The sequence below is a fragment of the Nyctereutes procyonoides genome, unplaced genomic scaffold, assembly GCF_905146905.1.
Source record: "Nyctereutes procyonoides isolate TBG_1078 unplaced genomic scaffold, NYPRO_anot_genome, whole genome shotgun sequence".
In the NCBI taxonomy this organism is placed as follows: domain Eukaryota; kingdom Metazoa; phylum Chordata; class Mammalia; order Carnivora; family Canidae; genus Nyctereutes; species Nyctereutes procyonoides.
The window spans coordinates 25107473-25131504 of record NW_026575037.1 but is presented as its reverse complement, the minus strand read 5'-3'; the positions used below and the strand labels follow the sequence as shown (position 1 = coordinate 25131504).

At 60.8% G+C, this 24032-nt stretch overlaps 1 protein-coding gene across 1 annotated transcript in view; it reads left to right on the top strand.

Annotated features, from left to right (window-relative positions):
• CACNA1S (calcium voltage-gated channel subunit alpha1 S) overlaps nt 1-24032 on the top strand; it is a 64127-nt gene that overhangs the window by 19663 nt on the left and 20432 nt on the right. Inside the window, exons 6-25 of the mRNA XM_055319370.1 lie at nt 41-246; nt 1626-1729; nt 3741-3886; nt 4301-4382; nt 6251-6411; nt 9428-9653; nt 10533-10740; nt 11426-11546; nt 12226-12340; nt 12736-12829; nt 13468-13537; nt 15916-16048; nt 16467-16596; nt 18555-18614; nt 20057-20163; nt 20536-20623; nt 20716-20823; nt 22872-22924; nt 23200-23346; nt 23788-23989. Of these exons, the coding sequence (XP_055175345.1) occupies nt 41-246; nt 1626-1729; nt 3741-3886; nt 4301-4382; nt 6251-6411; nt 9428-9653; nt 10533-10740; nt 11426-11546; nt 12226-12340; nt 12736-12829; nt 13468-13537; nt 15916-16048; nt 16467-16596; nt 18555-18614; nt 20057-20163; nt 20536-20623; nt 20716-20823; nt 22872-22924; nt 23200-23346; nt 23788-23989 (2561 nt within the window). The remainder of the gene's footprint in view (nt 1-40; nt 247-1625; nt 1730-3740; nt 3887-4300; nt 4383-6250; nt 6412-9427; nt 9654-10532; nt 10741-11425; nt 11547-12225; nt 12341-12735; nt 12830-13467; nt 13538-15915; nt 16049-16466; nt 16597-18554; nt 18615-20056; nt 20164-20535; nt 20624-20715; nt 20824-22871; nt 22925-23199; nt 23347-23787; nt 23990-24032) is intronic.

Genomic DNA, 24032 nt, shown 5'->3' with positions numbered 1-24032 from the left:
ACTCCTCTCACCTGACTCTCCCACGGCCTTCTGCCTCCAGATATCGTGGCCACGGTGGAGAACGAGAAGCCCTCTCCCTGCGCCAGGACGGGCTCGGGGCGCCCATGCACCATCAATGGCAGCGAGTGTCGGGGCGGCTGGCCGGGGCCCAACCACGGCATCACCCACTTCGACAACTTTGGCTTCTCCATGCTCACCGTGTACCAGTGCATCACCATGGAGGGGTGGACGGACGTCCTCTACTGGGTGGGTCTGGCCCCGTGGCTGCAAAGCCACCTCCCTCCATCCGCAGGCTCACCAGGGGCGGAGATGGGACCTGACAGTCGCTGCCTCTAGTAGCCGCTGCTCCTTCTCACCCTTCCCCGGAGAAACCGACACAGGGGGCATGGCCCCCTTCTGGTCCCCAGGGATGTGTCCCAGCATCCTTTGGGCAGCCCCTAAGGTGTAAGGTGTCTGTGCAGGGCCTACGCGGTGGGTGAGGAATGGAAACCAGGAGCTCCATGGGTTCTGGTCTCAATTTCTAATTTTTCCCTAAGCCTGCCCTTGAGTGACTCACTCCCGATGACCTAGAATCTCAGATTTCCTGAGGGACGAAGGGCCCTTTGAGTCTCTTTTTGTCCCTGGGCAAGACTGCCTTCCCATATAAATATTCTTAGATATCAGTTTTCTCATCTATAAAATAAAAATACTACCCCCGTCATAGGGTAGTTATGATGGTTACTAGGCAGGTTAACTGAAGTGTGGCGGTGCCCGCAGCACGGGCAATGCTATATCCGTTTTCTTGTTGGAGTATATTGTGTATTTGGTGCTATCTGGAGCTAGGCTGCACGTCTTATTTAATCCTCCAACCGTGGTAGGCATCGTTCCCACTTTACAGATGAGTAAACTGAGGCTCAGAGAGGTTCAGGGACTTGCCTACAGTTACGGAGCTAGGGAGCAATTCAAGAGTTCAAACCAAGAATTGAACCCTTAATCCGTCTGGCTCTGATCCCAGAACCCGTAACCACAACGTGACACCGCCTGTTGAGGGAAAGGTTGTCGTCAAACTGTCAGATGCTTAGCAAACATAAAGGATTAGTATGAATAGTTCTTGTAAGCTCATATTATGGGAGCAAATTATCAAACATTTCAAAGGGCTGTCACATGTGTCGTTTCACCGCTATTACAAGCCTACGAGGGGCAAGTGCGTATCATTATCCCCACAGACAGATGAGATAATGCTCAGAGATGTTAGGTGGCTTGTCTAGGGTCACAGAGCTTGTTCACAAAGTTGCTGGCCAAGCTCAGGCCAAGACTTTTTAGTGTTTCTTCTACTTGGAAAAATCTTGGCCGTAAAGAAACCAACTGGAGAGAGAGTGGAAGAGAGACTCCAGCCAGGGAGGCGATGACTGGAGGGCGAAATGGGTCGGTCTTGTCTGGGCCAAGTGGACGGTTAGCAAGGCTCGTTCTGAGAGTCCTTCCAACTCCAGGTCCTACGTCTTCGGGGGGAGGAAGGTCCCCTCACTGGGCCCAGGCGGCCTCTCTCCTCGTCCCCCAGGGCCAGGTGGAGCATGAGTGCCCGGAGTCCGCAGGGGGACCCACGCCCTCGGGCCCGTGGCTGGGACTCACACCTCTGTCTGGCCCAGGTCAACGATGCCATCGGGAACGAGTGGCCCTGGATCTATTTTGTCACCCTCATTCTGCTGGGATCCTTCTTCATTCTCAACCTGGTGCTGGGTGTCCTGAGCGGGTAAGAAAGTTCACAAGCAGCTGGGAGGAGAGGGACGAAGGGGAGAGGAGGAGAGGGCTGCAGGGTGGGAGGGAGAAGGGGCGGCGAGGGGGTGGGTGGGGGGTGCCCGGGGGAGAGAAGAAGGAAGAGAGAAAGAGGGAGAGCGAGAAGAGTAGGACGGAGAGAAGGAAGAGGAGCGAGATGGGGGAGGACGAGCGGGGGGTTAGAGCGTCCGCGTGTGCCCTTTGCCAAGAGCAGCTCCCGGGTTCGCAAGGCAGAGCTAGGAGCGGGTAGGAGCCCCTTCGTTTTTGACCTTTTCTCCCTTGTCCTCAAGCATCCTCCCATCGTTCCCCCTCTGTCCCTCTGCATTCACACCCCCTCTGAGTGAAGCCCCTGAGATCCCAGCCCCCCCCCCCCGCCCCCGGAGCTGCATGAGCTGAGGCTTGGCATTAGGAGCCAGGGTAGCCTTCAGGTGAGGCTCTCGGACTCGGGAGCTCACTTGGGAGCTTAAATCCTTGCACTGCCTGACCTGCGCCCAATTACCTAACGTCTCCACGCCTCAGGGTCCACGTCTATAAAATGGGAATAATCTCAGAGGTTGTTGGGAGGACTCCCCGGGCTAAGGCGTAGAAAGCACCCAGAACGGAGTCCAGCAGGCCACGAGCGCCGCGTACGACTGGGCACCGTGGGCGACAGCTGGTCCCTCCGGGACGGCTCCCCCAGCTGCCGTGGGCAGTCTAGAGGTGCCCTCCGCCCCCTCCCCGGTGCCATCACCCCGTCACCCCAGCCCAGACACTTCCCTCCAGGCAGCACGTGGACAGAACTCAGGGGGCCTGTGAACCTGAAGAAGAAACACTCGTCTTTCTTTTTGTTATTAACTCTGAAATTTAGTGTTTGCTTTCATCAGGCATGGAAACAACACGCCACGGTGGTGCTGTTAGTGCCGCCTGTGACTTGTCCCAGTAGAAACCACACGAAACACTACGATTAAGGCAGATCTAGCTCATAGTCATCGCGACTTTGCAGCTATGACAGCTGTTCGGTCTGCGTCGGGACCCTGCTAGTTACGGAGTTAATAGGAAGCACGCGGGTGACTTTATCCCAGTTTCTTTATATTTTAGTAACTGTATTCTAATATGATTGATTCCTTTGTCTAGTTCTGTGTATTTTTCTTTTTTTTTTAAGATTTTATTTACTTATTTATTCATTCATGAGAGAGAGAGAGAGAGAGAGGCAGAGACACAGGCAGAGGGAGAAGCAGGCTCCTTGCGGGGAGCCCAATGCAGGACTCGATCCCGGGTCTCCCAGATCACGCCCTGGGCTGAAGGCGGCACTAAACTGCTGAGCCACCTGGGCTGCCCAGTTCTGTGTATTTTCAACGCTATTTTGCAGAGGTGCCCATAGGTTCCGTGGGACTCCCAAGGATCCACGGCGCGCAGAGGCAGAGGGACCCTGGCGCCCGAGCCCGGAGCTGAGGCCGAGGCTCCCGTGGCACAGCCAGTAACTATGCGAGAGTCTCGCTCTCTCTCCACCTGCTCAGTGGCCGAGGGTGGCCCCGCATGTCCCCGAAGAGCCCCCGCCGGCCCTCAGGTCCCTTCCTTCTGGTCCTGCCACCGGTTTCTTCTAAGACTCCGGAGAATGTCCCCCGGGCCTTAGGTCCGTGAGCACAGCTACATTCCTAGGGCAGCCTCACGGGCCAGGGCAGCACGGGACATGTGAGGCTCCGAGGCTGACGTGAGGGCAGCGGACTGCCGAGCCGGGACAGGGAGGCGAGGTATCAGAGGGAGGGCGGAGAGCAGTGGGAAAGGCAGGCCGCGCTCCAAGCTGCTCCTGAAGGTGGACGTGGCGAGGGGGTGCGAGAGGAGCTGCCCCTGTCACCCGGAAGGCCACCTGGACCCCAGGCGACCCCTCCCCGGAAGGCGGGGGCACCCCCAGCCCCAGAATGTGCGCTCCCTGCCCTTGGGCAGCCCAGTCCTCCTCCACCTCCTTCCCTTTTTCTCCTCCCTCCCCCGTCTCCCCTGTTGCCTGTCAGGGAATTCACTAAGGAGCGGGAGAAGGCCAAGTCCAGGGGAACCTTCCAGAAGCTCCGGGAGAAGCAGCAGCTGGAGGAGGACCTCCGTGGCTACATGAGCTGGATCACGCAGGGCGAGGTCATGGACGTCGAGGACTTGAGAGAAGGTTTGGGGCCCAAAGGCATGGTCCGCATGCCCTCCCAGCCCCTGAGCTGCCCCCCAGGGGAGGGCTCCAGGAGGGGGCGTCAGGTAACCTCCCGCGGGCCTGGGAGGCCCCTGGAGCAGGGCTACGGTTGCCATCTACAGGTGAGAAAACTCAGGCCCTTAGAGGGTCCCTGACTTGCCTAGAGCCTTCCGCCTGGAAATGATGGCATCCAGGGGGCCGAAGTACGAGGTACCATGCTGCCTGCCCCTAACTGCCCGCAGGTGAGGGCTCTTTCTTGGGCGTCTAGGGAAAGTGCACGGGGTCCAGGCCCGCCCAGGGGCCACCGTCACAGGTGTCTGCAGTCAGCGGCCCCTCTCCCTTGTGTGCCCAGCACAGGACCCGGAAGGCCGGTCCATCCTTCTCTCTTGTTCCCAGGGAAGCTGTCTTTGGATGAAGGAGGCTCCGACACAGAGAGCCTGTACGAAATCGAGGGCCTGAACAAAATCATCCAGTTCGTGTGAGTATCTGCTCTTCTCCCCAGGGTCTTCCCGGCCTCAGAACTCCCTGAGATCCGGAGTTGGAACCCGTTTGCTGTTGCCCATGCACCGCTAGAACCCATTTGCTGGCTTTAAGTCACGTTCCGCATCCCTCCGTGCAATTGGAGGGCACTCAGCCGATGACCCAGTTACACGGTGGGACCTGCCCGGGGGCAAGGAGAGAACCGGGCTGCCACCCTGTGATCGGAGCGGAGTGCGTGGGGCGAATTAGTACTGGAAACCTCTGCTTGGGAAGAGGGAAGGCGTGTGCTACAAGGAGGTAGTGCGGAGAGGTCTGCAGGAAGGAGGCTGGCCGCCCCCGGAATTTGGAGACAAGGGGACGCTCCAGGCTCAAGAGGAAGATGTGTTTGCTTGGTTGGCTGCCTCCTTTAACAAATTCATACATAATTGTGATTTTTGAAAGATCAAACAATAGAGAACTACATCAAAGAGAAGATGAAGGTCCCCATTGCCCTCCAAAGAGGTAACCATGGTAACAGATGTGTGTTCCTCCAAGACCCTTGCACTGGGTTATCTCACATGCACACACCCACCCACCAGGTTTTTTGTTTGCTCGGCTTTCTACATGACAGGGTTCTTTATGTCGACCTCTGTCCCTACAGAACCCAGAGCGTGCCCAGCATACGGGACGCGCTGCCAGATATTTGATGAATCCTTGAATAGGATATACATAGCGTCTAGTAACGTGTGTTTTTAATCTAAAATTATCTGTTGAGGGCGACTCTGTACCTACACACACGTCCTTCTTTTAAGACTTCGATTTTTTTAGAGCAGTTTTTGGTTCATGGCAGGATTGAACAGAAGGCACAGAGATTTCTCGTATCCCCCGGCCACCTCACAGGCACAGGCCGTTAATCAACCGCCGCCAGAGAGCCTCGGTTTACCTCGGGGCTCACTCTTGGTGCTACACACTCCACAGGCTTGGACAAAGGTGTGGTGACACGGATTCGTCATTAGAACATCCTGCAGAGTGTTTTCACTGTCCTAGAAATCCTCTCTTCTGTGCCTGCTCATCCCTCCCCACATCCCCTAGCAACGAACAACCGACCTTTTTACCGTCTCCACAGCTTTGCCTTTCCCGGAATGTCATCTACTTGGAATCATACACCATGTAGCCTTTTCAGACTTGTTTCTTCCACGTGGCGACAGACATTTAAGTTTCCTCCGTGCCTTTTCACGGCTGGACGGCTCTCACCCCTTCGTGTGGTGTCGCCTTTGGGTGTAAAGTATTCTGCAGTATGAATATAGCATAAAATATTAATCTTTGCAGCTTTCGGCAACACAAAAGGCGCCGCAGGAACAGGTGCGCATAAGGATGAACATTTCCACCAGGCAGAGTCCTAGGAATGGAATTGCTGGGTCAAAGGGTGTATAATTTTAAACCTTGGTCCGTGCTGCCAAAGTGTTCTCCAAGCAGGTCGCGATGACGGTAGCAGTGCCCTCTCCGTGCACCCTCACCAGCACCAGATATGATTAATCCAGTGCAGAATTGCTTTTCTAATGAGCCACACGGAGCCCTCCCCGCCCGTGGGCTGTAAATCAAGATTAAAGCGCGTGGCGCGCCTGCAGTAGGCCGGCCCTGCGCCGAGCATCGTGCCGCGGTGGCTCTAACTCCCTCTGAGCGGCGTCATCATCACTCTCCTCTGCAAGAGGAGGACCCTCGCTAGTAAGAGGCCAGGTCGTAGAGCAGTGGCCTGCAGCTCCCACCCTCAGCGTCCCCGGGCTTGCAGACTCGGTAGCTGGGGTCCCTCGGAAAGCAGCCCCAGAAAGGCAGGGGCGCAGAGTAAAGCAGCTCTTTGCCTCCATCCTCCCGTGTCTCGTCTCCCAGCCGCCACTGGAGGCAGTGGAACCGGATCTTTCGCTGGAAGTGCCATGACGTGATCAAGTCCAGGGTCTTCTACTGGCTGGTGATCCTGGTCGTCGCCCTCAACACCCTGTCTATCGCCTCAGAGCACCACAACCAGCCTCTGTGGCTGACCCACTTGCAAGGTGAGACAGAACAGGGGGAACCCAGACGTGGCCAGTGGCCAAAGCCAGCAGGAGCCCTTCAGGTTTCACAGAAGACGTCCAGTAGCTAATCACATTGTTTTCTAGAAATCATAGGCTGGTCGTGCTTTGGTCCTCATGGCATTATCAAGGGGCGATAACATCAATTCGTCGGGAAGCCCGGGTGTCTGGGGAGTGATTGCCATTTCGGGTCCTGAGCACAGGGTTGACCTGCAACCTAGAACTCCAAGCATCTGAGTTCAAATTCGACTCAATCGAACAGCAATCTTTCACTGACTATTTATTGCATGCATGCCATATGTAGGGCATAGAGAAAGGACTCGGGATGCAGAGTGAATGAATATACTGCCCTGGCCTTCCAGGAGCGAACTTAGCCAGAGGAGAAGACAGATGCTAACGAATGATGTCAAGTCCGTAGAGGGAGGGCGACAACAGAGGCACATATGAGGGAGCAAGAGAAGGATTCCAGGGGAGGAGCTGTTGGAGCTGTGTGGATCCTAAGGAATACTTAGACATGCCCCCAAGCAGTGAAAGGGAGGGGAGGACTCCCACAGAAAGAACAGTGGGGGCAACAATGCGAAGTTACAGAACAGTAGTGAATTCGGGGATCTATAAGGACTTCCTATGTGACTAAGAGTCGCAAGAGGGGCGTTTGCACAGAGAGGCCCTGAAATACTTGGGTAAAGTGTTGTGACTTTAAACTTTAGGCGACGAGGAGCTAGTGAAAAGTTGTCAGCACAAATATAACACGACCAGACCTGAGTTTCTGGAAGACCAGTTTTGGTGTAAAGCAAGTCAGCCTCATCCCCGGGGTAGACGTTCCTCTGCATGTGGAGCTCTGGACTGTAAAAAGGCAGAGACTAAGGGAACAGGGAGACGAGCGGACCAAAGTAAGTGGCCTCCCCACCATAGACACGTAGCAATGCTACCCCAGCCATAATGACAGTATTTCAAAAAGAGCCAAGGAAGTCCCTGGGTGGCAGAAATGAAGAAGCCACTGAAAGCAGGAGCACTGAGCTCATGAGCTGACTTCCAGGAACATTCTAGACCTAGAGCTAGACCCTAAAGGGTGTTGGCTGGGTTCTTAATGCCGATGCAGGGAGAGGACACAGGGCCCACAGCCCGGGTGAGGTGAGGAACTGACCACCGGCCTAGATCCAGAGCCTCGGGCTACCCCTATGTAAGGGAAGCAAGAGTCTCCTCACACTGAGCCATAGGGAAGGAATGTGGAAGTTCATCCCCACCAGAGGCTCTGGGAATAAGGAAGAACTCTGGTGAAAAATCGAAATCCAATCTCTACCCTGTACAAGTATGAGGTCCAGCTGGCACTGTCCACATGGTGTAGGGATCCTAAGCGAAGACAGTAACACAAAAAACTAGTCACAGGCAAGTGAAACCCCTGCAGTAGGAGGCCCAGCAGAAGCAAACAAAAGCCACTCTTTAGGGATGCTTCACAACCCGGGGCCTACAGAATTCCTGCAGGGAAAAGTGCTTCCCAAAGATGAGCTCACAATACAACAATCACAAACCAAACAAGGAAGAGGCCACCCTGAGAAAGAATTATCAGCCACAACCGATGGCAGTTAGCAACCCCAGGAGTCTGAGGTGCTAAAACAGTACAATAGACACTATGTTTAAAATGATGAAAAAGACAAAAAAAGGGATATAACTAGAAGACTGTCCTTTTCTACGAGAAGGGGATAGGAAAAAAACGCAATCGACCCGATGCATGCGTGCACTCATTGCCACCCATCTTCTTGAGGGCCCCTTGGATGCATCGTCAGTGACCAAATGTGGATAAGGTGTGAACACAGCCCACAAAAAGGAGTCAGAGATTCGAGGTTCCTGCAGATAAGTGGGTGGGTCATGCCACTTATGGGGGGAAGACAAGCAGCGGCTGGGTGTATTTGGGGGTAGAGGAGGATGGGCAGTACTCACCAACTTAATCTTGGGCATGTTGAGTTTGAGGGACCTTTGAGATATCCCAGTGGGAATGTCCAGGAGGCAGATGGAAAAATGGGAACTCAGTGGAGAGGTCTGAGCTGAAGAATTAAAATCTGGGAGTCATTGGCGGACATGGCCATTGAAGCTACGGTCTTGGAAGACATCACCAGACCACACCGGGGGGTAGCATGTACTAAGTATACAGCTCAAGGTCAGCATCCAGTGACTAGGTAAAGAACTGCACCTGCAGAGGAAGCTTGGGAGAAGCAGAAGTAGAGGAAATCCAGAAGGATGTGGTGTCACAGAAGCTAAGGGAAGAGAGTATTTGAGAAAGCGAGGCTGGTCAACAGTGCCCAGTGCTCCTGGGGGGTCAGGAGAAGTGAGGGCCGAAATGCTCATTGGGTTTAGTGACCTGAAGTCATTGATGACCTGAGGGAGCTTGTTGGTGGAGTGATCAGGTGGATCCGGTTAGGTATGAGTGAAGGGCCAATGGGACAGGGCAGCGTGGGAGGAAGTGAAGGGGGTCAGGTAGGTAAGTCTCTGGGAAGTTTGGTTGTGATGGGGAGGAGAGCTAGGGCAGGGGCTACGGGGAAATGGGATTGAAAAGTGGTGATGGGCAAATCCAGTTGGCAGGAGAAGTCAAACACACAGGAAGGAGAAGAGATCCCTGACCGTGGACTTCACACAGTGGGGAGGGGTGGGCTGGGTGGGCAGAGCGTGGGTGGGCAGGCGGGCGTTAGGTAGGTGGAGGGCGCCCCTCCCGGGGAGACGGACTCGGGCGGTGGTGAGAGCGGCAGAGCTGAATTCAGTGAAACCAAAAGCAGTAAAACACACTTGCTGCATATGGCCTGGTCGAGCTGTCGAGAAGTCTGCGTCAGCGCTCCCGCCACGGGCAGAAACGTGCTGGGGTTCGCGGACGTCGGCCGAGAGGGGAAAGGGGTGATGTCTTGGAAACGGCGCGAGGGAGTCGTGGGCGGAGGGCCTGGCCGAGGCAGGGGCCGGAGGTGGGGGGAGAGGGGGCTGAGGCTGGGCCACCCACCCGCCCGCCCTGCAGACGTGGCCAACCGGGTGCTGCTGGCGCTCTTCACCGTCGAGATGCTGATGAAGATGTACGGGCTGGGCCTGCGCCAGTACTTCATGTCCATCTTCAACCGCTTCGACTGCTTCGTGGTGTGCAGCGGCCTCCTGGAGATCCTGCTCGTGGAATCGGGCGCCATGAGCCCCCTGGGCATCTCCGTGCTGCGCTGCATCCGCCTCCTAAGGATCTTCAAGATCACCAAGTGAGTGCGGGCAGGGTGGGGGGGCCTGGGGCTCCGGGCGGGACAGGGGGCAGGGGGGCAGGGGGACAGGGGGCAGGGAGATAGCGAGCAGGGAGATAGGGAGACAGGAGGCGGGGGGCAGGGGGCAGGGACAGGGGGATAGAGGACAGGGGGTCAGGGGGCAGGGAGTGGGGGCAGGGTGCAGGGAGATAGCATGCAGGGGGACAGGGGACAGCGTGCGGGGCACATGCCCCAGGGTTGGGGTCGGGCTCAGAGGCTGGGCAAGCTCAGGGAGGCCTCTGGCCCAGGACTTCCGTCCTCAAGGGAAATGACCTTCCCTTTGCCCTCACTCCTTCATTTTTTCTCCCTTACATCTCACCATCCTGTGGCAGGGCAGGGATGCAGGGGGGCGTGGAGAGGGGCCGAGCTTGGGAGGGGAAGGAGAGGGAGCAGGGGGAGGAGGATGAGAGGGAAGGAGAAGTCGCACCAACCGGGGATGGAAGTGAGGACTGGGATGAAGAATAAGGAGGGAGGCGCCGCTGAGGGAGCAGAGGCAGGCTCCCTGGTGCCTGGGTTTATGGGGCACCCGCCGCGCCGGGGCTGTGCTAGGTGTAGGGGTGCGCGGGGGCGCGGGAAAAAAGTGGCCCTTACTCTCGTGGGGCCTGCAGCCCGGTGGTGGGACCGGCCGTGGTTCTAAGGAACACGAAGTGACAAAGCAGGAGAAGCGCTGGAGGGACGGGAGAGTGGGGGTGTGGCATGAACCTGGGCCCCCGAGGCTCCCCACCCCAGGCCCCCCAGGCCCCCCAGGCCCCCCTGCTCTCTCTGCGCCCCGCGAGCCGGAGCGTTGCCCCAGGTGGCCGGAGCTCGGAGGCTCCTCTGCACCTCGGCCTCCGCCCTCAGGTACTGGACGTCCCTGAGCAACCTGGTGGCGTCCCTGCTCAACTCCATCCGCTCCATCGCCTCCCTGCTGCTGCTGCTCTTCCTCTTCATCATCATCTTCGCCCTGCTGGGCATGCAGCTCTTCGGGGGCAGGTATGACTTCGAGGACACCGAGGTGCGGCGCAGCAACTTTGACAACTTCCCGCAGGCCCTCATCAGCGTCTTCCAGGTAGGCCGGGCTGCGGCGGCTCCGCCCGCTTCTGCTCCTTCTGGATCCGGCGGGCATCGCCTCCTCCGGGAAGCCTTCTCTCACCTGCTGGCTGGAGTTCGAGGCCCCTCTCCGGGCCCCTTCCCCTGGGCTTCCCCCTCCACCCTCCTGAGGGCTGGGAGCTGTGCCCCGTGTGTCCTGTTTGTCTCTGTCCCCGGGACCCACGGGCAGCGTGCTGGCCCCGGCAGGCTGAGACTGCACGAGGGAGCCCAGGGCCCGCTCTGACCCCATCCCTGCTCTGGTCCCTGAGCACAGGGTTAGACGGCGAGCTGTCCCCAGCAGACCCGGCTCGGCCGGCGCTCACCGGAGGCCGCCCAGAGTCACGCTGTGACTTACCTGCAGCCTCAGAGCCCGGGCCTCGCGGGGCAGCCCCCCTTAGCAGAGAGCAGAGAAGCGCCCCTCTGTGCGGGAGCCTGAGGCTGGGGTGCCGGGAGGCCTGGGTGGGCGTGGCCCGGTTACCCCGGCATCACGTCGGAGCCCAGGGTTGACCCCCCTGGCCCTGGAGAGGCCACGGTGAGGTGCCCGAGCCTGGGGGAGGTTCCAGGGGGAGAGCAGGGACCTCCCAGGTGGGCCGCGGGTGCAGAGAGGAGAGGCCCAGGGGCCTAGCGGGCCGGGGTCCCTCTGAGCCGCCCCGCCGTCCCCCCAGGTCCTGACGGGCGAGGACTGGAACTCCATGATGTACAGCGGGATCATGGCCTACGGCGGCCCATCCTACCCGGGGGTGCTCGTGTGCATTTATTTCATCATTCTGTTCGTCTGTGGCAACTGTATCCCCGGGAGCAGGGGGACCTGGCAAAGAGCGGCGGGAGGGGCGGGAGAGGGCCCAGGGCACCCATGCACCCGGCCAAGGCCCTCTGGCCGCAAGGGAGCCCCCAGACTCAGGGTGGAGGTGGGGGCTGGCATATGGCGAACAGCAAGTGCCGGGAGGGTTCGAGAAGGCCAGGGAAGTTCGGGGAGCACCAGGTGACTGGTGACGGCAGGAGGGCCTCCCCCGGAGCGGGCAGGGGCAGGACGAGGCTTGGCTGTGGGGCCTGCAGGTGCCGGGCGGCCTGGTCCGAAGGCCTAAGGAGGACGGGGAGGCAGGCAGGTGGGGTGGGGGTGGGGGGGCAGACGAGCCCGAAGGTTCTGAGGTCCGCGCCCGGGCGCCTGGCGAGCTGGCGCGGGGAGGAGGGAAGCAGTGCACCGCGCTCAGGGCCCTCCCTGACGGAGCCCCCCGGGGAATGCGAGGTGCTGGAGGCCCCTGGGGTGCCCCGCGCAGGTGGGCCCCCCCCCCAGGGTGCTGCCCGCGTCCCGGGCGCACGCTGCCCCATGGACTAACTCCAGCAAGAGGCCCGCCAACAAGGCCACCGAGGCTTAAGTCCTGCCAGTGCCTGGCGGGGGGGGGGGGGCGGCCCCAGAGGCTTCCCTTCATCCACCACCCAAGACTCCTTAGCCGGACGCCCTCAGATATCCTGCTCAACGTCTTCCTGGCCATCGCTGTGGACAACCTGGCGGAGGCAGAGAGCCTGACTTCTGCCCAGAAGGCCAAGGCGGAGGAGAGAAAGCGCAGGAAGATGTCCAAGTGAGTGCTGCCCGCGGGGAGGGGCCTGCTGAGCCCAGGGTCACCGCAGGGACACCAGCCCCGAAGTCCCATGAGGTGTCCCTGGGCGCGGCACTGGAGGCGGTCAGCCTCCCCACAGGCCTCAGGACGCGCCATGACGCAGAGCCGGGCACCCCGGGGCAGGGCACCCCGTGGGGGGTTGCAGGATTTCAGCCCGCCCCGCCCCACCCAGGCCCACAGCCCTTCCCTATGGGCAGCCTGCACCGTTCCATCCTCCACCGAGCCCCTGAGCCCTGGGCGTGAGACCCTCCTGAGGATGCCTGATATCAGGCTAAGCGGGTCCCCGAGAACTTTCTAGTTAGGTCTCCACTGTGGGCTCCTTGTTGTTTGGTTTTTGTTTTTGTTGTTTAACTCAGGGGTCTCCCAGATAAGTCAGAGGAGGAGAAGTCCGTGATGGCCAAGAAGCTAGAGCAGAAACCCAAGGGTGAGGGCATCCCTACCACCGCCAAGGTGAGCCTACCGTGAGCGGTATCTCAGAGGCAGGCTGGGGAGGGACTCTGCGAGTCCTCTGGGTCACCCCCACGCCTTAGGGTGCTGGTGGGTGGGTGGGGAGGGAGGTGGAGACGGGCTATGGGCCTGGTTATCGGCCAGGTGAGGGCCTCCGGCTCCACTCGACTAGGGAGAAAGCCAATGGCTACACTCCCACAAGGAATCCTTTGCGGCGAGAGGCACGGGCGCCCCAGTCTGGGGACCGCACTTGCTCAGAATCCCAGCTTCCCACCCCCGTCAAGGGGCCCCCGCCCCACCTGATGTCCCTTGTTCCAGCGAGAGGCCCAGGCTGGCTTCTCACCACTCCCTGCTCGGCCCGCCTGGCTCCGCTCAGCCCTCCTGGAAGCTGAGGAAGCAGAGGCCGATGAGTCGGGGAGCAGGGCCCCGGAGGACCAAGCCGGAGGTGCCAGGCTGAGGTCTTGGCAGCTCGTCTGACCTTCCTGGGCCTGGCCTCTCATCTGTAAAAAGGGGATGATCCTAAAAAAAAAAGGGGGGGGGGAGGGATGATCCTGACGTTGCCTGTCCCCGAGGCTGGAGGGAGGCAGTAAGCGGAAACGGCAGCTTTGCCTTCATCGTCTCTGTCGCGTTCCTTCCCACAGCTGAAGATCGATGAGTTTGAATCGAATGTCAACGAAGTGAAGGATCCTTACCCCTCGGCTGACTTCCCAGGTGAGGGTCCTGGGACTGCCCGGGTGTACGCTGGGGATGGTTTCTCTTGTCCCCGACACCTGGGCCCTGCCATGACGGGGTCACAGAGACATCCCTTGGGACCTAGTCATGCGTGTAAGCCGCCTGCCGGCCTGCCTCGCCCTACGACACACGACACATTCTACTTTCACTGAATCCAGCCAGTGTTTGTTGAGGGCCAGTTAGCTACTTCGGTGCTGAGGACTCCACTTCCAGATTTTCTGTGCTGGCCACACAGAGTACACCACGGAGGGGCACGGGTCTGTCCGCGTGGCGTGCGAGATGGGCAGGTCACTCACCACCCGGCGTCCGGCGGGGCTGGGGGCTGGACTGATACGGGGATGGATACACGACTGACTTGCACTGCGGGTAAATCGAGACGACGAGACGAGGGGAGGGCGGGCGGGAGGGCAACACGCAGCCACAGATAAACTACAAGCATCTCGCAAATGCAAATAACCAGTGGCTGCCGCGGAAAGCCGTCCATCGTGCCAAGGGGGGACCCTGGGAGAGCAGAACCAGGCTGCCGGATGAAGGCGAAAAAGCCACTGGGAGGGCCCTGGAGCCCAAAAGCCCTGGGGTTCTCTCTTAGCTCCCCCACTGGTCCTCGGAGCCCCGGGTCACTGGTGCAATTTCACGGCTATTTGTGGAATCAGCTGATTTGCATCCATTCGCCCCAGTGACTCCTTTTATTTTTTTTTAAGATTTTATTTTTTTATTCATGAGAGAGAGAGAGAGAGAGAGAGAGGCAGAGACACAGGCAGAGGGAGAAGCAGACTCCCTGCAGGGAGCCTGACATGGGACTCGATCCCGGGACTCCAGGATCAGGCCCTGGGCCCAAGGCAGATGCTCAACCACTGAGCCCCTCCGGCGCCCCTGCCCCAGTGACTCTTCCTAATCTCCTGGGGGACATTTCATGCTCCAAAGGCACAGCATAGGCCCCATCAGTAGAATGAATGAGCACACGAAAGGGTTTTACAATGTGACGTGTGGGGAGAACGGAGCAGATAGAGACAGAACTAATAATATTTCTGCAGAAGTCACCAGGAATGAGTATTTGGGTTTTACCAACACTCCCGTCAAGCTGTTCCACCTAACGACCATCACCTAGCGGATGAGCGTGGCTGACCCAGAGAACTGATGCTGGCGATGAGGAAAGGGGGACGGGTCGGAGAGAAGGGGGAGGGCAGAGGGTAGAGGGGCTGCGGGCAGCTGGAAGAGAGTTCCTACCAAGGAGGTTGGGTATGTTTATCCTGCTTCTTTCCAAAGATGACCGCAAATGGCTTTGGGACCAAAGATACGGACGATGGAAGTAACAAAACGGGCGTATAGACAAGGGGACAGAGAGAGCAGTTGTACTAACTCCAAGAATGAACTGCTTCTGCCACTAAGCATAAACTGCGTTCTGGGGTCCTTGGTAGCCCCGGCAAGGTGGGAAGCGCCCATCAGGATGCTGGGTGTAAGGAGGGAGAAGGGGGGAAGCTGGGGGCTGGTGCAGACGGACGCTGTGGAGACGGCTCGGTCCGCGGGCTCTGTGTTGGCTTCCCCCAGGAGCTCCGTCAAGGGGCCAGTAGGAGTAGGGCGAGGTGGCTACGGGGTGAGGGCAGCAAGGGGCTGGGCAAGACTGGCACAGTGAGGGGCACAGTGGCCTCCAGTCTGATCACCAGACCCTGCCCCCCACCCCCAGCTGAGGACCTCAGGTCGTGGGCTGTCTCGTGAGGCCCGGGGACCTAGCCGATGACCCTAGACGGCCCATCTCTTCCGCTTCGAACCCCTCCCACCCCGGGATCTGCCCCCCTACTGGGGACCGGCTGAAGCTCGAGGATTATTGATTTTCCGTCTTCCAGGCTGGCAGTTCCTCCCTGGAATGACTATTTGTAGAATCCTAGCCCAGGAGAGGAAGCAGGGTCTACTTATTCCAACAGGCCCCTGCCCCTAATCGACTTCACAAATTGGGGAGCGGAGGCCAGGAAGGACGGGGCTTGCCTAGCAGGCACAGCAAGCTGGCGGCAGAGCTCAGGGGTCACCCGAGGCGGGGTCCCCTCTCCCCTTCCCAGCTGCGAGCCCCCGAGACTGGTGTGAGTCCAGCCCTGGGACAGACGATGAAACAGCAAGGCTCCTTGACGCGACTGCTGGCCCCACTTCTGGAGGATTCGGGGACCGACAGTGTTCCCTGACGGTTCCCTAAGGGGAAAGGGGGGTGCCCGGGCTGGCCTCTGCGGACGTCCTTGCGTCCGGCATCGGCCTGCTGCACCTTCCCTCGCTGGCCCCGGGGTTCATGGCCGCCTTCAGAGCACAGAAGCCCGGGGGGATAAAGTCTATAAAGACACCCCCGACGTCTCTCTCTCCCGTCCCCACAGGCGATGATGAGGAAGACGAGCCTGAGATCCCAGTGAGCCCCCGACCACGGCCCCTGGCTGAGCTGCAGCTGAAAGAGAAGGCAGTGCCCATTCCAGAAGCCAGCTCCTTCTTCATCTTCAGCCCCACCAACAAGTGGGTGGCCCCTTGGCTGCCGTGCAGGGTGACTGATTGAGGGCGCTCTCAAAAAGGGCCGTCCTTACTGGCTTCAGTCTTGCACCTTCAAAATATACAGACGATAGTGTTCATGGGGCCCACCTGCCCGCCTCACGGACGGGGGGCCGCCTACCGTGCTCCTCTGGCTGGAAACCACGGGGCGCAGGAGGAGGAGGCGTCCTGGAGCGGGTGGGGGGGGGCTTGGTGGGGAGAGGGGTGAAGGCTGCGGGGACACACGGAGGGGTGGGCCATCAGACGCAGGCCCATCCGAGGCAGGCCATCCGTCCCCCTGACCCAGGAGGGGGCTCCGGTGTGTCCCTGCCGGTCAGAGGCTGAGAAGGCCTGAGTGCCCAAGAGCTCACAGCCGTCCTGATCCTCCCTCTCTGTCCCCCCGCAGGATCCGTGTCCTGTGTCACCGCATTGTCAACGCTACCTGGTTCACCAACTTCATCCTGCTCTTCATCCTGCTCAGCAGCGCCGCCCTGGCCGCTGAGGACCCCATCCGGGCCGAGTCCGTGAGGAATCAGGTGAGGGCAGACCCGTGCCCCCTGCCAGCTCAGCACCCCCCAGGTCTCAGCCTCCCTCACACCTCACTCTGGTGCCCAATGTATGCTCTAAGTGGCCGTAGGCATCAGAGTCTCTTAGAGTCTAAGTCCCTGGAGGGCCAACACTGCCAAATCCACTCCTTCTCTACAGTGTTGTCATAGCGTGCAGCACAGATAGGCTCTTGCTGCCTAGTTTTAATGATGATGATGATGGTGGTGATGGTGGTAGTAGTGGTGATGGTGGTGGTGATGGTGATGATAGTGATGATGGTGGTCGTGGTGATAGTGATGGTGGTGGTAGTAATGGTGGTGGTGATAGTAGTGATGATGGTGGTGGTGGTAGTAGTAGTGGTGATGGTGATGATAGTGATGGTGGTGGTGGTGGTGGTGGTGATGATGATGGTGGTAGTGATGGTGGTGGTGGTAGTGGTGGTGGTGGTGGTAGTGATGGTAATGGTGGTGATAATGGTGGTGGTGATGGTGATGGTGGTGGTGATGGTGGTGGTGGTAGTGGTGATGGTGGTGGTGGTGGTGGTGATGGTGCTGGTGGTGATAGTGATGGTGGTGGTAGTAATGGTGGTGGTGATAGTAGTGATGATGGTGGTGGTGGTAGTAGTAGTGGTGATGGTGATGATGTGATGGTGGTGGTGGTGGTGGTGGTGGTGGTGATGTGTGGTGGTAGTGATGGTGGTGGTGGTAGGTGTGGTGGTGGTGTGATGGTATGGTGGTGATGGTGGTGGTGTGGTGATGGTGGTGGTGTGGTGGTGGTGGTGATGGTGGTAGTGTGGTGGTGGTGGTAGTGGTGTGGTGGTGGTGGTGGTGATGGTGTGGTGGTGATAGTGATGGTGGTGGTGGTGGTGATGGTGATGGTGGTGTGATGGTGGGTGGTGTAGTGGTGGTGGTGGTGGTGGTGTGGTGGTGGTGGAGGTGTGGTGGTGGTGGTAGTGATGGTGGTGGTGGTGTGTGGTGATGGTGGTGGTGGTGTGGTGGTGGTGGTGGTGTGGTGTGGTGGTGGTGGTGGTGGTGGTGATGGTGGTGGTGGAGTGGTGGTGGTGGTAGTGTGGTGGTGGTGGTGGTGGTGTGGTGGTGGTGGAGGTGTGGTGTGTGTGGTGGTAGTGATGGTGGTGGTGGTAGTGGTGATGGTGGTGGTGGTGGTGGTGGTGGTGATGGTGCTGGTGGTGGTGGTGGTGGTGGTGGTGATAGTGTGGTGGTGGTGGTGTGGTGATGGTGGTGTGATGGTGGTGGTGTGTGGTGGTGGTGTGGTGGTGTGTGGTGGTGGAGGGTGTGGTGTGGTGGTGTGATGGTGGTGGTGGTGTGGTGATGGTGGTGGTGGTGGTGGTGGTGTGGTGTGGTGGTGGTGGTGGTGGTGGTGGTGATGTGTGGTGGTGGTGGTAGTGGTGATGGTGGTAGTGATGGTGGTGGTGATAGTGGTGGTGGTAGGGTGGTAGTGTGGTGGTGGGGTAGTGGTGAGGTGGTAGTGATGGTGGTGGTGGTAGTGGTGATGGTGGTGGTGGTGGTGGTGTGATGGTGTGGTGGTGGTGGTGGTGTGTGATGGTGGTGGTGGTGTGGTGATGGTGGTGTGATGGTGGGGTGGTGGTGGTGATGGTGGTGGGGTGGTGGTGGTGATGGTGTGGTGGTAGTGATGGTGGTGGTGATGGTGATGGTGGTGGTGGTAGTGGTGATGGTGGTAGTGGTGGTGGTGGTGGTGGTGATGGTGATGGTGGTAGTGGTGGTGGTGTGGTGATGGTGATGGTGGTGGTAGTGATGATGATGGTGGTAGCGGTGGTGGTGGTGGTGATGATGATGATGGCAGTGGTGATGATGTTGATGATGGTGATAGTGATGGAGGTAATGGTAGTGAGGATGGTGTTTAAGATAATAATGACATTATTTGGCCCTTCTTCTCACCGACTTCTGCCCCCCCCCCGCCCTGTCACCAGATCCTTGGGTATTTTGACATCGCTTTCACGTCTGTTTTCACTGTGGAGATTGTCCTCAAGGTAAGTGAAGGCTGTAGGACAGCCCAGTGTCCTACAGGCCAGGAAACCGCACCTCAAGTGTGGTTGGGGCTCCCACTTACACACGAGGCACTCACTCGGAGGCTGGGTGCCGGGGAGGAGGGAAAAGGGAGAGGAAGGCAGGGAGCAGCAGGGAAAGACTCAGCAGAGCCAGGAGGGCAGATGGGGTTGCTGCTCTTAAGCTGGGGCCAGCAGGTGAGCAGGTGGGAGTGGAGACAGGAGGCACAGCCAGCGGCAGCCTGCGCACCGCCCCCCCCAGCACCTCGCGGCGCACAGTCCCTTCTAGGAAGCCTCGGCACCTTTCCTCCAGGGGGAGGCGCAGTCAGCCGCGGAACAGACCCCGGAGCTGTGACTGTTCCTGGGCCTTCGTGACACATGGCTGGAAGGCCTCTCTCCGGGCGTCCCCAGGGAAGGGCCGTTTGCCCCCGTGGGTTTCTGGCAGCTCCGCCCCGTCCTGGCCCTCGCACCCCTGACCCGCAGCACGTCGCTGCTGTCCTGTCGTCAGGCGGACACACTGAGCTCACACCACCGTGTCACGGTGCCCTCACCTTCATGGAGGAGGAAGGGGAGAGGAGCTTTGCAGGAGGAGTAGCCCAGAGTAGGTTGCTACGGGAAATCACAACGGCTCCTTATTTCAGGGCCCCTGACTGCTAAAGCAGTTGCGCAGAGGGATGGTGGCTTCCCTGAGGTCCAGGAGGGCTTCTTGGAGGTGGTGGCATTCGAGTTAGGCCTTGAGGTTGAGAGACAGCAGGGGCAGTCCAGGAGGACGGAACAGTGGCACGTGCATTGTGAGAGGGTGTCCGGGATGTGCTCCGAGAAGAGAAAGGGGTCCCTTTGGGCAGGGACGCAGCACAGGTCGCACAGGAGGCCTGGCCTCAGAGGCAGGAGGGCGAGTTGAGATGGAATCACCTTGAACGCCAGGAAAGGCTCCAAGCTCCTCAGACTTCAAGGGCAGAATGTGTTTGTGCAAAGGGCCTGGGAGATTATGACAGGGCACAGGAGGAAGCCGCGGGACGGGGACAGGAGGGGTCGGGCCGGGGACGGCCTCTGGTGCGAGAAGGACAGGTGACAGCGGGTTGCTCAGCCTGACTCAGCAGGCCTCGGGCGAGGGGACTCCTGAAGGAGCCTCCCAGGGAGGAGGAGGAGGAGGAGGAGGAGGAGGAGGAGGAGTTGTAGCGCGTGGTGCGGGGCAGAGGGGGCCGGGGCTCCCCGGTGTGCGGCCCCAGGAGGGGCCTGGGTGCCCCAGCACCCGCGGAGACGAGCAAAGCTGGAAGCAGAGCCTGGAGCACGAGCCGCAGCGGAAGGAGGGACGGACACCGTCTTCGGAGCTGACTGAGGCGGCCGCTCCTTCCAGAGGCCCTCCGTCCTCCGGGGGGCTCACCTGCTGCCAAGGCCCCCACCCAGGACGCCGCCTCTCCCCGCAGATGACCACCTACGGCGCCTTCCTGCACAAGGGCTCCTTCTGCCGCAACTACTTCAACATCCTGGACCTGGTGGTGGTGGCCGTGTCCCTCATCTCCATGGGACTTGAGTGAGCAGTGCCAGGGGCCCGGGCCCCCCCGCGGAGTCCCACCCACGGCTTGTCAGTGGGCGCTGAGCTGCAAGGGGGCGGTTCTCGGGGCGCTGAGGGGGCCCAGGGTCCCCTGGGGTGTCACCAACCGGACTGAGTGACATGCTACGTGGGCCGAGCAGTGTCCTGGAAGGCGGGAGGGGAGGCAGAGGGCAAGGCGGTGGCAGGGCGGCCCGTGGGGAGCACAGCCCTCCCTCGGGGGGTCCCCCAGTCTGCGGGGAGAAATGGGGCCTGTGGCCGGGGAGGGGTCCCTCACGGTGCCGAGGGCGCCCGGGGAGCCGGCGGTGTGGACAGCAGCAGGCTCGCCCTTAGCACCCGTGCCCGCCTCCCCAGGTCCAGCGCCATCTCTGTGGTGAAAATCCTGAGGGTGCTCAGGGTGCTCCGACCCCTGCGGGCCATCAACAGAGCCAAGGGGCTGAAGGTGAGCGGCGTGGGTGGGGCCCCAGGAGCGGGGCCTCGGGGCGTGGGGGGGAGGGCTGGGCAGCCCCCCCACGGTGCCCGCTCCCCCCGCAGCACGTGGTGCAGTGCGTGTTCGTGGCCATCCGCACGATCGGGAACATCGTCCTGGTCACCACCCTCCTGCAGTTCATGTTCGCCTGCATCGGCGTCCAGCTCTTCAAGGTGAGCCCCCCCGGGCCCCCCCCCCCCGCCGCACTCCCCCACCTGCTGCCGCCGTCAGGCCCCGCCCCAAGCAAAGGGAGCCCCGAACCTAGGACAACAGCGGCCCTCGAGGGCCCGGAGTTGTGAGGCCGGGCCATCCGGGGTCTGGAGGTGGCCTCAGCGACGCCCCTCCAGGCCCTGGCTCTGCCCACCACCAGGGCCGTGGCACCTGCTGTCCTCCGGGCTCTCTAAGGCATCCCGGTGAGGACGGGGCCTGTGAGCGTCCGCCCCCCGCCCCCTGCCCCCCAGGCCTGCCCAAAACCTGCTCCCCCCCCAGCCCCATGCGCTCCCCTTTCTTCAGTCAGCTGGGCTCCTCCGCAGCTCCGGCTGCTTGTCTGGCATCATTCGTCTCTACCAGGAGCTTCTGAGGGAGGGATGCCGCCAACCTACCCCCGGAGCCGCCTCCTTCTGCTCCCACGTCCCTGGGGGCACGCGGCTCGCAGTCCCTCTGCAGGAGTCAGCCCCGCAAGGGGGTCCCCTCCCACCCAGCCGATCCCCGGATGCCCCCGCCTTCCACGCGGAAATCGGTGTCTGACTACAGCCCACCCTCTTGACACTGCCTCTCAGGACCCCATCCGCTCCTGCCCCGTACCCACGGCGAGGTCACCGCCGCCAGACGTAGGCCACGCACCGTCTTACGGACGCTCAGTGGTTCAACAACCCTTACGGGGCCTTTTCTTTGAGCCGGGGTCCCTGCTAAGGCTGAGCAAACCCCCCAAGTCCCTCCCTGTGGGCAGGGAGCAGGCTTTGGGGAGACAGGGTGGGGCTCCCTGGACCCGCTGGGTCCTGTCCTGGAGAAGTGGACGGGGCATCACCTAGGAAACCGCGTGGGGGCTGAGAGCTCAGCCTCTGAACCGGGCTGCCCGTGCCCTGCGTGTGACCTCCCGGCGCCAGCACAGGGCTGGCCCCTCCCTTCGCCCCCTGCCCCCCCACCCCGCCAGGCCAGGGGCCCTGGGACCTCCTGAGGGCAGAGTCTGTGTCTGACTCGCCCCGACCCCAGCCTGGGCCTGGGCCTGGCATTTGGCGGCCCTCAGGACACGCTCCCTGCAGGAATGGGGAAGCGGCCCCTCCTTTGGGCTGCCGTGTCCCGTCCAAGCAAGAGCAGCCGCCCCTCAGCCCCCACACGCCCCCTGTGCTTCGGTCTCTGGCCGGAGGACCCCCAGGGACTGCCCCTTCCAGTAATGCTCAGACATCAGGGACAAGATGCACGCGTTGCACCCGTGGATGCTCCTCGCGTACGCCCCACGTTACGTCAGGAGTTGGCTTCCCACGTTGCATGTTTGGTTTCAAGAGCCCGGAGACCTGCCCAGCGGCAGCCGCTGCGTGGACCCCGGCTCCTCCCCCAGCGGCACCTGCCCCCCAGCCCCTCTGCTCTGGCACCTGGAAGGGGATGCGGATGGCACCGCCCCGCAGCCACGAGGGGCCGCTGTGCCTCCCACGGGCACATCCTGGGCCGGGGCAGTTCCCTCCGTGGGCCTTTGAGGGAACCCGGCCACGTTCCAGGGGCCTCAAACTCAATTTGGCCCCGTGGAGACCTAGCAGTCAACTCTCGTTCAGACAAACCCTCTGCGGGTGCCCAGCGCGTGGTGTAGACGAGAGACTGTTCTGGCTGAAATCGGCGTTGGGGGGCACAGCGCCCGCCTCTCAGGCCCTCGGGCAGGGGCGTGCAGGACCCCTGGTCCCCTCCGGGACAGTTCACACCGCCGCAGCCCCGTTGGGCTCCAGCGCTGTAGCTCTTGTTCCCACAGCAGCCCCGTGGCCACCCCATGGGCAGGACAAGGAGGGCGGGGCCACCCTTCTTCTCGGTCTACAGCGGGGAGACCCCAAGAGGGCTCCTAGAGCAGAGGGGGTCGGGCCCTGAGGGAGGAGCAGAGCCAAGTGATTCCTATTTCTTCCTCCTTCCGCCCCGCTTCCTTCCCCTCCACTATTGGGTCCCTAGCCGCACCCCCCCAGTCCTGTTTCCATGACGATGTGTGTCCCTCCCTCTCTCCCTCCCTCCTCGGGCGCAGGGGAAGTTCTTCAGCTGCAATGACTTATCCAAGATGACAGAGCAGGAGTGCAGGTGGGCTGAGCACCGCTGGCGAGGGCGCACGGGGGACGGCCCGGGACGGGGCCCTGTGTGAGGGGGACCTGGGAGCCTGAGCCCCGAGGCCCGGGAGGATGCTCTGAAGGGCCTTGCCTTGCGTAGCTGTGCTGAGGGAGGACCCAGCAGTGTCTCCTCGGTCCGCGGCCTCGGCCTTCTCTTCTCCTGCGCCCACGGCCCGGGGCCCAGGGGACGCGGGTGGGGAGGAGGCGGCCTGGCCACGCACAGTGAGTGACCGCACATCCCCACCTCAGGGGCTATTACTACGTGTACAAGGACGGGGACCCCACGCAGATGGAGCTGCGTCCCCGCCAGTGGATACACAGCGACTTCCACTTTGACAACGTGCTCTCCGCCATGATGTCACTCTTCACAGTGTCCACCTTTGAGGGATGGCCCCAGTGAGTGAGGGCTGGGCCTGGGCCCAACACCCGCAGGGTCGGGGCGGTGCCCGGCAGCCGTCTTGCCCGTCTGCGGCCCTTGCTGCTCTGTGCCGGGCCCGTGGTGAGCGCTCAACGGCCCACCGGCTCGGAGGGTTGGAGGACTAGACCGCTCTCTGGCCACTCCAAAGACATCTTGACCGGGGGCCACGGACACAACGGCCCCCCGACAGGTGTAGGCCTCGGCCCGTATGGGGAGCCCCACTGATTGATGAGGGTGGGTGACGCATCCCACGGGAAGGCAGGCCCTTCGCAGGACCTGTGCCAGCCTCTGTCCTGTGGCTCGACGGCTCAGAAAGCTCCCTCGGCTCCCCGTGTCCACCGGGATAAAGCCCACCCTGCTGGCCGGGCTGCCTGCCTCAGCACCCCCATCCACCCAGCCTTTTCTCTGCCCGCCTCCAGGCTACTTTATCAGGCCATAGACTCCTACAAGGAGGACATGGGCCCCGTCTACAACAACCGAGTGGAGATGGCCATCTTCTTCATCATCTACATCATCCTCATTGCCTTCTTCATGATGAACATCTTCGTGGGCTTCGTCATTGTCACCTTCCAGGAGCAGGGGGAGACTGAGTACAAGAACTGTGAGCTGGACAAGAACCAGGTGCCTGGGCCGAGGTGGGGAGCAGAGCCCCCACGGGCCTTCC